Here is a 13,108-nt window from a genome sequence, read left to right as displayed (position 1 = left end):
AAAGCCCACCATGCCCAAGAAAGCTTCTTACTGCTTTCACATTAACTGGCACAGAAAACTTTTCTATAATCTCTATCTTGGCTCTGTCAACTTTTATATCCTTACTTGAAACCTTATGCCCAAGAACAATTCCTTCTGGTACCATGAAATGGTATTTTTCCCAGTTCAGAACTAAATTTGTTTCTTGGCATCTTTTCAAGACATGGGTTAGATGTTACAAACAAGTATCAAAAGGGTTACCGAAGATAGAAAAATCATCCATAAAGACCTCTAAAAATTTTTCTACCATGTCAGAGAATACGGAGAGCATACACCTTTGAAAGGTTGTTGGAGCATTACATAGCCCAAAGGGCATCCCTCTGTATGCGAAAACTTTAAATGGACAGGTGAATGAAGTCTTTTCTTGGTCCCTGGGATCCACCACTATTAGATATATCCAGAGTATCCATCCAAGAAGCAGTAGTAAGCATGGCCAGCCAATTTTTCCAACATTTGATTAATGAAAGGGAGAGGGAAGTGATCTTTTCTTGTAGCCTCATTCTGTCTTCTATAATCAATACACATCCTCTACCCTGTTATAGTTCTTGTGGGAATGAGTTCATTTTTTTCATTGGTGATGACAGTCATTCCACCTTTCTTTGGCACCACTTGAACTGGGCTTACGCACGGACTGTCAGAAATTGGATAGATAATCCCAACATTCCACAATTTCATTACTTCCTTTCTGGACTACCTCTTTCATGGTTGGGTTTAGTCTCCTCTAAGGATGCACCACTGGTCTTGAATCTATTTTCAGCAAGATTTTATGCATGCAGATGGTGGGGCTTATGCCCTTAATATCATCAATTGTTCATCCTAAAGTTGTCTTGTGAGCTTTAAACACTTAACACTTCAATCAGCTTTGATTCATCTTCCATGTTTAAGGATGAATTAATGATTACTAGCAGGGTCTCTTCTCTTCTAAGAAATACATACTTGAGATGAGGAGGGAGGGACTTCAATTCTTGCTCTTTCTTGCCTTCAAAAGAGGTTTCAGCTAGTCTTTCTTCTGTGACATCTTGATCTGCTTCCCTTTCTTCTTTTTGTTCCTCCTGACCTTGGGCTTCAAATACTTCCATCAAGTCTTCTATCATTTCCACTTTCATATGCTTTTCTTTCTCAGGGGGGTATTACATGGCTTTAAAGACATTAATGATCATTTGTTCATCATGCACCCGGAGGATCATTTCTCCTTTCTCTACATCAATGATAGCTCTTGCTGTGGATAAGAAAGGTCGCCCCAATATGATTGAGTTGTGTCCCTCTTCCTCCGTGTCCAAAATGACAAAATTAGCAGGGAAAACAAAATCTCTAACCTTCATTAACAACTTCTCTACAACTCCATTAGGTATCTTGAGTGATCTATCTGCCATTTGGAGTGACATTCTAGCGGTTTTAACTTCCTTTATTGCAAGCTTTTTCATTAAGGAGAGAGGCATCAAGTTGATGCTAGCACCTAAATCACAGAGAGCCTTTTCTAATGTCATGTTGCCTATGGTGCATGATATGATGAAGCTCCCTGGGTCTTTAAGTTTTGGTGGGAGACCTCTTTGGATTAGAGCACTGCACTCTTGTGTCAGGATCACAGTCTCCTTTTCATTCCAGCTTCTCTTCTTGTTGATGAGTTCCTTTAGAAATTTTACATACAAAGGCATTTGCTCCAATGCCTCAGCAAAGGGGATGTTGATCTCCAACTTCCTGAAAACCTCTAGGAACTTGGGGAATTGCTGGTCCTTAAGCTCTCTTTGCAACCTTTGTTGATATGGCAGAGGAGGAATGTAAGATTTAACCTCCTTCCTCTGTTCTTGTGGGGGTTCTATAATGACTTGTTTTCTTTTCTTTGAAGCTTGTGGCTCATCCTCTTCCTTCTTTGAACTCTCTTTATCCTTCTCTTCAGCTGCCTCTTGGTCATGCTTATCCTCCTTTACTTACTTCTTGTTGTCAACCTTGTCATTCTCCAGTGTCCTTCCACTTTTAAGTTGAATTGCCTTGCATTCTTCTTTGGAATTTGGAATGGTATCACTTGGGAAAACATTGGTGGGTCTCTCAGCTTGATTTTTGGACAATTGTCCAATTTGTCTCTCTAAATTCCTCATTGAAGCCTCATGATTCTTATTGGTCATCTCTTGATTCTTTAGCATCTTCTTCATCAATATCTCCAAGTTGGAGATTCTTTGGGACTCTTGGGGTGGTTGTGGTTGAGTGTGAGATGTAGATGGCGGATGAAAAATATTGCGGTTAGCTAAGGGGTTATTGGGTGGATAGTAAGTGGATGGAGGTTGGTTATTTTGTGGTCTTCTATATGGATTTTGGTTAGTGGTTTGATGGTTCTGGTGGTTTGTATTGCGGGAGTTGTTTTGGTTTGAATTTCTTTGCCATGAGTTTTGGTTTCCTGCCCACCTCAAATTGGGGTGGTTCTTCCATGATGAATTATAAGTGTCTCCATGGAACTCATTCTGTCCAGCACCTTAGTTATGCACATTGATAAATCCCATTTGTAGGGTTTATCTTGTGCTTGATTTAGGGAATTTTATAACCTTTTACCCACATTTATCTATTGAAATAGCATAGTTTTATAACTTCTCCTTTAATTGTGCTTAAGAGTGAAAACATGCTTTTTAGGTTTTAAAATAGTTAAATGTAATTTACCTTGATTCCATTAGATGCTTTGATATGTTTGTTAAGTGATTTCAGATTTAGGAGGCAAAGATTGGATCAAGGAAATGAAGGAAAAGCATGTAAAGTTGGAGAACTCATGAAGAAATGAAAGAATCGCAAAAGCTGTCAAGCCGACCTCTTCGTACTTAATCGACCATAACTTGAGCTACAGAGGTCTAAATGATGTGATTCTAGTTGGGTTGGAAAGCTAACATCTGGGGCTTCGAAACGATATAAGATTTGTCATAGTTGCTATACGTATAAGGATGCGTACGCGCACTATATGCATACGCACCGTTGGTGCACGTGATTCACTTCATGCAAACTCGTGGCTAGCGAATTCACAAGCCTTGTGGGCCCAATCCAACTCATTTCTGATGCTATTTAAGCCAGGGATTGAAGGGAAATGACTATACTTTTCATACTTTAGGAAAGTTAGTTACCATTAGTTTAGTTTAGCTTAGTTTAGTGGTTAGAGTTAGTTTCTAGAGAGAGAAGCTCTCACTTCTCTCTAGGATTAGGATTAGGATTAGGCTTAGTTCTTAGATCTAGATTTTAATTCATCTTCTTCTACTTCCATCCTCTCAATTCCTTGTTGTTACATTCATCTTCCTCTATTCTTTTGTTGTAATTTCCTTTATGTAGTTCTTGTATTTTGTTGTAGATCTACTTTTGTTTCTTCTACTCTCTTTCAATTCAATCAAGGTAATTCATAATAATTATGTTTCTTTTGATTGTTGTTGTTAATTCCTTTCAATAATTGTTGTTAGATTTCATTCTTGTTGTCAATTTACTATGCTTTTCTTTTGTGCCTTCCAAGTGTTTGATGAAATGCTTGGTTGGATTTTAGTGTAGCTTTTGTTCCTCTTGGCTTTGGTAGAGTAATTAGTGACTCTTGAGTTATCTAATCCCTTTGTTGAATTGATAATTAGAAGTTGCTAATTGATTTGAATGCCTCTAAAGCTAGTCTTTCCTTTAGGAGTTGATTAGGACTTGAGAAATCAAATTGATTCATCCACTTGATTTTCCTCCTTAGTTAGAGGTTAACTAAGTGGTAGCAATGAACAATTTGTGGTCACAATTGAGGAGGATAACTAGGATAGGACTTCTAGTTCTCATATCTTGCCAAGAGCTTTGTTAGTTGTTAGTTTATGTTTATTTTCTTTTCCATTTGTATTTCTTGTCTAAAATCTTAAAAACCCCAAAATATCTCATAACCAATAACAAGACACTTTATTACAATTCCTAGGGAGAACAACCCGAGGTTTGAATACTTCGGTTTATTAATTTTAGGGGTTTGTTTTAGTGACAAATAACTTTTTGTATGAAAGAATTAGTGATTGGTTTAGAAACTATACTTGCAACGAGAATTCATTTGTGAATTCTAAACCGTCAAAAATCCAATTATCAAAATGGCGCCGTTGCCGGGGATCGAACCCGGGTCACCCGCGTGACAGGCGGGAATCACGTGCACCAACGGCGCATACACGTACAGTGCGCGTATGCATCCTTATACATATAGCAACTATGGCAAATCTTATATCGTTTCGAAGCCCCGGATGTTAGCTTTCCAACCAAACTAGAACCGCATCATTTGGACCTTTGTAGCTCAAGTTATGGTCGATTAAGTATGAAGAGGTCGGCTTGACAGCTTTTGCGATTCCTTCATTTCTTCATGAGTTTTCCAACTTTACATGTTTTTTCTTCATTCCGTTGATCCAATCTTTGCCTCCTAAATCTGAAATCACTTAACAAACATATCAAGGCATCTAATGGAATCAAGGTAAATTACATTTAACTATTTTAAGACCTAAAAAGCATGTTTTCACTCTTAAGCACAATTAAAGGAGAAGTTATAAAACCATGCTATTTCAATAGATAAATGTGGGTAAAAGGTTATAAAATCCCCTAAATCAAGCACAAGATAAACCCTACAAATGGGATTTATCACCCACCAAGCACTTTGGGTTAGAGTTTTAAGTTGAACTTGCATGGCTTCATTGGTCATTTAGAAACTTCCCCAAGGAGGAAGATCTCCAACTGCTTGGCTTGCTTTGGTTGAGTATGATAAAGCTTCACCCTATGACCATTAACCTTGAACCTAACTCCATTGGTAGGGTGAATTACTTCCACCACCCCATAAGGTTTGACATCCACCACTCTGAACGGCCCATCCCATCTAGATCTCAGTTTACCGGGCATCAATCGCAACCTTGAATTGTACACAAGTACTTCGTCGCTTATCTTGAAGTTCTTCCTCCTAATATTTTGGTCATGGAATGCCTTAGCTTTTTCCTTGTAGAACTGAGCATTCTCATATGCTTCCAACCTAAGGCATTCTAATTCATCCAATTGGAGCTTATGTTCCATTCCCGCCCCCTTTAAGTCCGGATTGCAATTACTCACCGCCCAATAGGCTCTATGTTAAATCTCAACCGGAAGATGGCAATGTTTCCCAAAAATAATGCAGAAGGGGCTCATTCCGATCGAGGTCTTGTAAGCGGTCCTATAGGCCCATAATGCATCTTCCAATCTAGAACTCCAATCCTTCCTCTGTGCGTTAACCACTTTCTCTAAGATTCTCTTTATCTCCCTATTGGATACTTTCGCTTGCCCGTTGGTTTGGGGGTGATAGGCTATGGAAACCTTATGAATGACCCTATACTTTTTCATCAATGCCTTGATTTTCCTGTTGCAAAAATGGGTTCCTTGGTCGCTCGCGATTGCTCGTGGCGACTCAAATCTACAAATAATGTTATTTTTCAAAAATGAAGCAACGGTATTAGCGTCGTCACAACGGGAAGGAATTGCTTCCACCCATTTGGAGACGTAATCCACTGCTAATAGTATGTACACAAACCCGTTGGAATTTGGAAATGGCTCTATGAAATCCATGCCCCAAACATTGAAAATCTCACAAAAAATCATCAGTTGTTGGGGCATCTCATCACTTTGTGAGGTATTTCTAGATATCTGGCATTGATGACAGGATTTGCAAAATTTGTTGGCATCCCTAAATAAAGTAGGCCACCAGAATCCACAGTTTAAAACCTTCCTCGCTGTTCGTTGCGGGCCAAAGTGACCCCTGCTTTTAGAGGAGTGGCAAAACTGAAGGATAGACTGGAACTCAGATTCCGGCACACACTTTCTAATTATTTTATCCATCCCACGTTTCCATAGTATTTAGCATCACTTCTCAATTTATCTCTTTGATGCTTTGAAAATTATGGGGGAAAAACGTGGGCGACCAAGTAATTAGCTATCGAGTCAAACCAAGGGGTGCTTTGGGATATTGCTTGCAAAGTATCTAACGGAAATAAGTCATTGATAGGAGTGGGATCCAGAGTTAAATGTTCAAGCCGACTCAGATGGTCCGCTACTAAATTTTGGGACACACTTCTATCTTTGATCTCCAAGTCAAATTCTTGCAAAAGTAATATCCACCTAATGAGCTTAGGCTTTGACTCCTTCTTTTTTAGCAAATATTTCAAAGCGGCATGATCCGAATACACCACCACTTTAGAGCCTAGCAAATAAGGTCGAAAGTTGTCTAAAGCAAAAACAATGGCTAAAAGCTCTTTTTTGGTGGTGGTGTAATTCGACTGGGCCGAATCCAAAGTTTTTGATGCATATGCTATAGTGTAAGGAGCGTTACCATCACGCTGTGCTAGCGTGGCACCTACGGCGTGATTCGAGGCGTCGCACATGATCTCAAAAGGTTGATTTCAATTTGGGCCTCGCACAATAGGGGCTGTGGTTAGCGCTTCCTTCAACTTATCAAAAGCCTTTTTGCAATCTTCATCGAAATGAAATTCCTCGTCCTTTTGCAGTAGGCAGGAGAGAGGTAAGGCGACCTTACTAAAATCCTTGATGAATCGATGATAAAAGCCTGCATGACCAAGGAAGGAATGGATCTCCCTCACCAAGGAGGGGTAAGGTAAACTCGAAATGACATCGATCTTAGCCGGGTCGACGAAGATTCCGTCTTTAGAAACAATATGACCCAATACTATACCTTGCTTCACCATGAAGTGGCACTTTTCAAAATTCAAAACAAGGTTAGTATTGGTGCATCGCTCTAGTATCCTAGCTAAGTTCCCTAAACAAGCATCAAAGGAGCTACCATACACACTGAAATCATACATTAAGACTTCCATGCAGTCCTCTAAAAGATCTGAGAAAACACTTGTCATGCACCTTTGAAACGTTGCCGGTGTGTTGCATAAGCCGAACGGCATTCTCCTAAACGCAAACATTCCAAAGGGACAAGTGAAAGTAGTTTTCTCTTGATCCTCAGGAGCTATATGAATCTGAAAGTACCTTGTGTATCCATCCAAAAAGTAGTAATGGGATTTACCTGCCAAGGGATCCAACATTTGGTCAACGAACGGCAACAGGTAATGGTCCTTCGGCGTTGCTTGATTCAGCCGGCGGTAATCGATGCACACCCGCCAAGTATTCTGGACTCGGGTGGCCATAAGCTCTCTACTCTTCGTCTTTACCATTGTTACTTCGGACTTCTTCGGCACTACTTGGACCGGACTCACCCATTCACTGTCTGAAATAGGGTAAATAATGTCCACTTCCAAGAGGCGAGTTACTTCCTTCTTGACTATGTCAAGGATTGTGGGATTTAGCTGTCTTTGCGGTTGTTGGACCGGCTTGGCACCTTCTTCTAAGAAAATCCTATGGAAGCACACTTGAGGGCTTATCCCCACAATGTCACTTAGGCACCATTCAATTGCCTTCTTGTACTTCCAGATAACCTCAACGAGTTGTTGCTCTTCTTGATCGGAGAGATCGGTTGCCACTATCACCAGGAATCTATGTTTCTCATCAAGGAACACATATTTAACATGGGGTTGTAGTGGTTTCAAATCTTCCCTTGCTTCTTGGCAAGGTAACTTATCCTCTTGGTTGTGAGGACTTGGTGTGGCACTTTCATCTTCTTCATCCCCAAGGCGTACCTCTTGTGAACTTTATTCATCACTTAGACCTCATTGAAGCTCATGGGTGATACCTACCTCAAGTTCCTCATCTTTCCCATCTTCAAAGAAATTCTCGCTTCCATAAGTGGATTCCTCATTTGGAAGAGTGGGTTGAGACTGAATCTCATCAAGCGGCTTACTTCCCTCCGAAGTTATAACATCAATGCTAGATGCTGGAATTGATGGGTGTGACAAGGGCTAAGGAGCAAGGTTGCTAGGGGTGGAGTGAGAGGGAGCTAGTCGTGATAGTCTCGGCAAGAGTTGCCATGCAATTCTCTTGCTTCCTTTGAAATTTCATCTGCTCTTGGATGAGGACATGAAAGCTAAGCTCCCCATAAGGGGAGTTAATGGGGATAGGATGGTGGTGGAAACTAGGTTGTCCCAACTGTGGTAGTAGGTAGGTGGGTGGAGAGAGAATTAGCGGTGGAAAAGGTAAAGGGGCTTGAGGGTATGATGGTTGTGTTTCATGTTGAGGGCATTGAGCATGAACATATAGAGGGACAAAATTATAATGAGGCCATGTTCCACTAGGTGTGAGAGGTCGATAGACACTAAGATCATGGGTCCCATGCATCGGTCCTTGTTGCCAAGAATTGATTGCTTGTGACCCTTCTTCGAGTTGACCTCCCATACCTTGTGATAAGCCCACGTTGGAATTGCTACCACCTAGAACATGATAACAACTAGACTCCAAGCCAAAAGGGTGATAATTCATGATGAATAGGAAAAATAAAATGCAATGATATTAACAAAGGCAATAAACTAATGAATATATATATTCCAACTATATCAACTTACCTAGGACTAGACAAACAAAAAGTGTTAGTTGCTATCAATACTAAGATAGAGGCGCCTCCTATCAAATAGTGCCAAGTAGCAAACCAAAAATTAAATATTCACACTATTCACATATTTACACAACCAAAATCATAGCACTCATTGCACTTAAAGTGAATTCCCCGGCAGCGGCGCCAAAAATTTGATGGGTGATTGAAAGATTGAAAGCAAAAAAAGGGGTCTTGGCTTGAAGTGAGCTAAGGGTGCTTTCCTTGTTGGAACCACAACAATGACAATTCTGATGGATTAATCTCACTTGATCAACCCTCACATCGGAAGGTAAGTTAAATGAGCATAAGTGTTCTTAACCCACAAATCCTAAATTGCTTGCTAATTGCTTTAGCAACAAATTAGTGTTAGTGGGAACAAGAACAATTAACAATCCAATAATTGACACTAAATGTTGGACATTCCAACTCTAGGAACCCAATAGCTCACTTTCCCCAAGCCAAGATACAAAAATTTAGCCTAAAACCATGTTTGACATTTTGTCAAACACTTGGTGGGCAAAAAGCTTAAACATGGGAAAAATGAGAAAGGACTTGAAACTAAAAGAAACAATTGATCTCAATCAACAAGAATAACATAAGAAAGCATAGAACAAACATCAAATATCAAATTCATCAACAAGAAATTGAAATTGCAAAGGAGAAGTAAATTTGAACTATAACTTGAATTAGAAGAAAGAGTAATGACAATGTAACTATAAAGAGTAATAACAAGAGAATACTTACAATGAAATTAGCAAAATCCAAGATCAAAAATAGAAATGGCACTTGAATGTAAAACCCTAATAGAAACCCTAGTAGAGATGATGAAAAACTTAGAGAAAACTAAAACTAAAAACCTTCTACCATTACTCCTAAACTATACTAATGATATACTATACTACGTCCTTCATTCCTCTTCCAATATGAGCTAAGAGACTTCAGAAATGGGCCTCCAAAGCCCTCAAATCGCGAGTCACGTGCTTTTTTTAATGAAGTCATGCGCACGTGTGCGTCCGCACACTTTGCGAAAATCCCATCCTGTGCGTACACACAAGTACCTGTGCGAATGCACACTAGGCGATGCTGAGCTGGACGCGCGACGCACTCAAAATGATCCATGTGCACTGTTTGGGCTCCTGTGCGTACGCTCAAGAGGCTGTGCTCACGCACACGTCTTTGAACTCATCTCCTTTGATTCTTCATGTTTCCTCCACTTTGCATGCTCTTCTTCCATTTTCTCCAAACCATTCCCACCTTATACATCTGAAATCACTCACAAACAAGATCAATGCATCGAATGGAAGGAAAATTAAATAAAATATATCAAATTGGGCAAAAAAAGAGCATATTTTCATAATCAAGCACAATTGGGGAGGAAAGTTCAAAAGCATGCTATTCAAGGGAATAAGTGCAAGTTTATGTGATGAAATTTGTTCAATTCTAACCAAAGATCATCATCAAATACGGATTCATCATGATGCGTTGCAAATAGACAAATTTTTAGTTAAATAAAGTTCTCAGAGTTTCATATAAAGGAGTGCGTGCTAAATTTTAAAACAACTTTATCAAAATTTAAAGAATGGCTATGAATACAATGAAGCAAGAGAAGAATTGATTTGAATTTTCTTTAAAAGAGTTCAAAACTCCTTTCAAAAGGTTTGAAATAAAACTTCAGTGTATTATAAAAATAGCACTCTCATAAGAATATTCAGAATGCGCTAAAAAAGGGAAATCAACTTACTTTCAAGAAAGGAACTCGACTCAAAGTAAATCAAGCAGGATTCACAAAGCATGAAATAATGAACAAGTTTTCAGCTAATCTGATGAATTACAAAACTTACAAAGAAAGACAACTCAATCAATAATGATTTATTAAAGATTTTCAAAGACCTTCTTGATGTATCAAACAAATTCAAGGTTACATCAAAATAGTATACGAGTCAAGGAGAAAATGCTTGGACAAGTAAAGGCAGATATTGCAAGGAATTGTAAGAAGAGATATGCAGTTAAGACCAAACAAGAATGCATATGAACAAAAGAATAGGATTGGAAGATAATCAAATTACTTTCCAAGAAAGAAATCACAAACAAGAACTTCAAAGCACACCAAGAAAGAACAAGTCACATGACATTCACAGAGTCCAAGACACCTAACCGAGTAACCTCGAGAATTAACACCTAACATTCCCAAAACCCAAAATTCGTATTACTGTAACTTGTATATCATCTATGATAACCCATTAGTGCTTCCATATACATAATCCACTAGTATTAAGCCGGCCAAACTTAATACCAGGAAGTATGAAATGCAAGACTAACGGTATTAATTAATAGATCGTCATGTGTATAAAGCTCTAACTACCGTCATCAGAATAAGACCTACAACATGATAGCATAGTCACTCTATTGCTCAGGCTCTACAGGAAAAATGGCTCTGATACCACAAATGTAACACCCTGGATACTAGAATGTCACTCTTTCGGCTGCACCACTCTAAAAGCTTGGATATTATGACAACTCTAAACATATTTAATACTAGAATAGGAGCCTGTTTAAAACATAAAACCTTATAACCTTTCAAAAGACTTTATAGTTGAAAGACATGAATACGTACATACAATCCAGATGCAATACTTTTCATTATATATATTGATGAGCGGATAATTTATATGCTTTTTGGCACTATTTTTAGTATGTTTTTAGTACATTTTAGTTAGTTTTTAGTATGTTTTTATGAGTTTTAATTTAAAATCCACTTTTCTGGGCTTTACTATGAGTTTGTGTATTTTTCTGTGATTTCAAGTAATTTCTAGCTGAAATTGAGGGACCTGAGCAAAAATCTGATTCAGAGGCTGAAAAAGGACTGCAGATGCTGTTAGATTCTGACCTCCCTGCACTCGAAGTAAATTTTCTGGAGCTACAAAAGCTCAATTGGCACGCTCTTAATTGCGTTTGAAAGTAGACATCCTGGGCTTTCCAGCAATGTATAATAGTCCATACTTTGCCCGAGATTTGATGGCCCAAACAGGCGTTGAAAATCAGCTTCAGAATTCCCGGCGTTTAACACCGGAACTGGCACAAAAGTTGGAGTTAAACGCCCAAACTGGCACAAAAGCTAGCGTTTAGCTCCAGGAAAAGTCTCTACACATGAAAGCTTCAATGATCAGCCCAAGCACACACCAAGTGGACCCCTTTAGTGGATTTTTACGTCATCTACTCATTTCTGTATATCATAGGTTACTAGTTCACTATAAATAGGATCTTTTGAGATTTTATCTGGACCTCATGACACTTTACACGTTTCATATTGTACCTTCTACGGCATGAGTCTCTAAACCCCATGGTTGGGGGTGAGGAGCTCTACTGTGTCTTGATGGATTAATGCAATTACTACCGTTTTTCATTCAAACACGCTTGTTTCCATTCTAAGATATCACTTGCTCCTCAACTTGATGAATGTGACGATCCGTGACACTCATCATCATTTTCACCTATGAACGTGTGCCGGACAACCACCTCCGTTCTACTTTAGATTGAGTGGATATCTCTTAGATTCTTTAGCCAGAATCTTCGTGGTATAAGCTAGAATTGATGGCGGCATTCAAGAGAATCCGGAAGGTCTAAACCTTGTCTGTGGTATTCTGAGTAGGATTCAAGGATTGAATGACTGTGACGAGCTTCAAACTCACGATTGTGGGGCGTTTGTGACAGACACAAAAGAATCACTGGATTCTATTATGACATGATCGAGAACCGACAGATGAATAGTTGTGCTGTGACAGAGCGCGTTGAACATTTTCACTGAGAGGATGGGAGGTAGCCATTGACAACGGTTAAACCCTACATACAGCTTGCCATGGAAGGAACCTTGCGTGTATGAAGAAGAAGACAGTAGGAAAGCAGAGATTCAGAAGATAGAGCATCTCCAAAACCCCAATCTGTTCTCCATTACTGCAAAACAAGTATTTATTTCATGTTCTTCTACTTTTCATAATTAAACCTGAGAATTATTGATCTCCTGACGAAGAGTTACAAGATAACCATAGCTTGCTTCAAGCCGACAATCTCCGTGGGATAGACCCTTACTCACGTACGGTATTCCTTGGACAACCCAGTGCACTTGGTGGTTAGTTGTGCGGAATTGCAAAAGTGTGATTGCAATTTCGTGCACCAAGTTTTTGGCACCGTTGCTGGGGATTGTTCGAGTTTGGACAACTGACGGTTTATCTTGTTGCTTAGATTAGGAATGTTTTATTTTTATTAGTTTAGAGTCTTTTATTTGAGTCTAGTTTCATGTTTTAAGTTTGGTGTCAATTGCATGCTTTTACTTTCTCTTAATTTTTCGAATTTGCATAGTCTTTGCTATTTCTTTACCTATAAAAAATTCTAAGTTTGGTGTCTTCTTTGTGTTTTCCTTTAAATTTTCAAAAATTTGTGTTTGATTTTCTAAAAATTTTAAGTTTGGTGTCATTTTGTTGTTTTTCTCTTTCCTCATTTCAAAAATCAAATCTTTTTCAAAATAATTTTCAATCATATCTTTTCAATTGCTAATTCCAAAATCTTTTTAATTAACTAATTGATTTAGTTTTCAATTTG

General features: G+C 38.8%; 1 protein-coding gene across 1 annotated transcript; it reads right to left on the bottom strand.

Annotated features, from left to right (window-relative positions):
• Positions 1–1,169: 1,169 nt before the first annotated feature.
• Positions 1,170–2,162, bottom strand: LOC107493549 (uncharacterized). Its single transcript, XM_016114635.1, has 2 exons — positions 1,972–2,162; positions 1,170–1,791 (listed from the first exon to the last, which is right to left on the bottom strand). The coding sequence occupies exons 1-2, from the start codon at positions 2,160–2,162 to the stop codon at positions 1,170–1,172; spliced, it is 813 nt and encodes a 270-aa protein (XP_015970121.1).
• Between the last annotated feature and the right edge of the window lie 10,946 nt (positions 2,163–13,108).

Source organism: Arachis duranensis, chromosome 6 (genome assembly GCF_000817695.3).
Source record: "Arachis duranensis cultivar V14167 chromosome 6, aradu.V14167.gnm2.J7QH, whole genome shotgun sequence".
NCBI classification, from domain to species: Eukaryota; Viridiplantae; Streptophyta; class Magnoliopsida; order Fabales; family Fabaceae; genus Arachis; species Arachis duranensis.
This window is presented reverse-complemented; position numbering and strand designations above follow the sequence as displayed.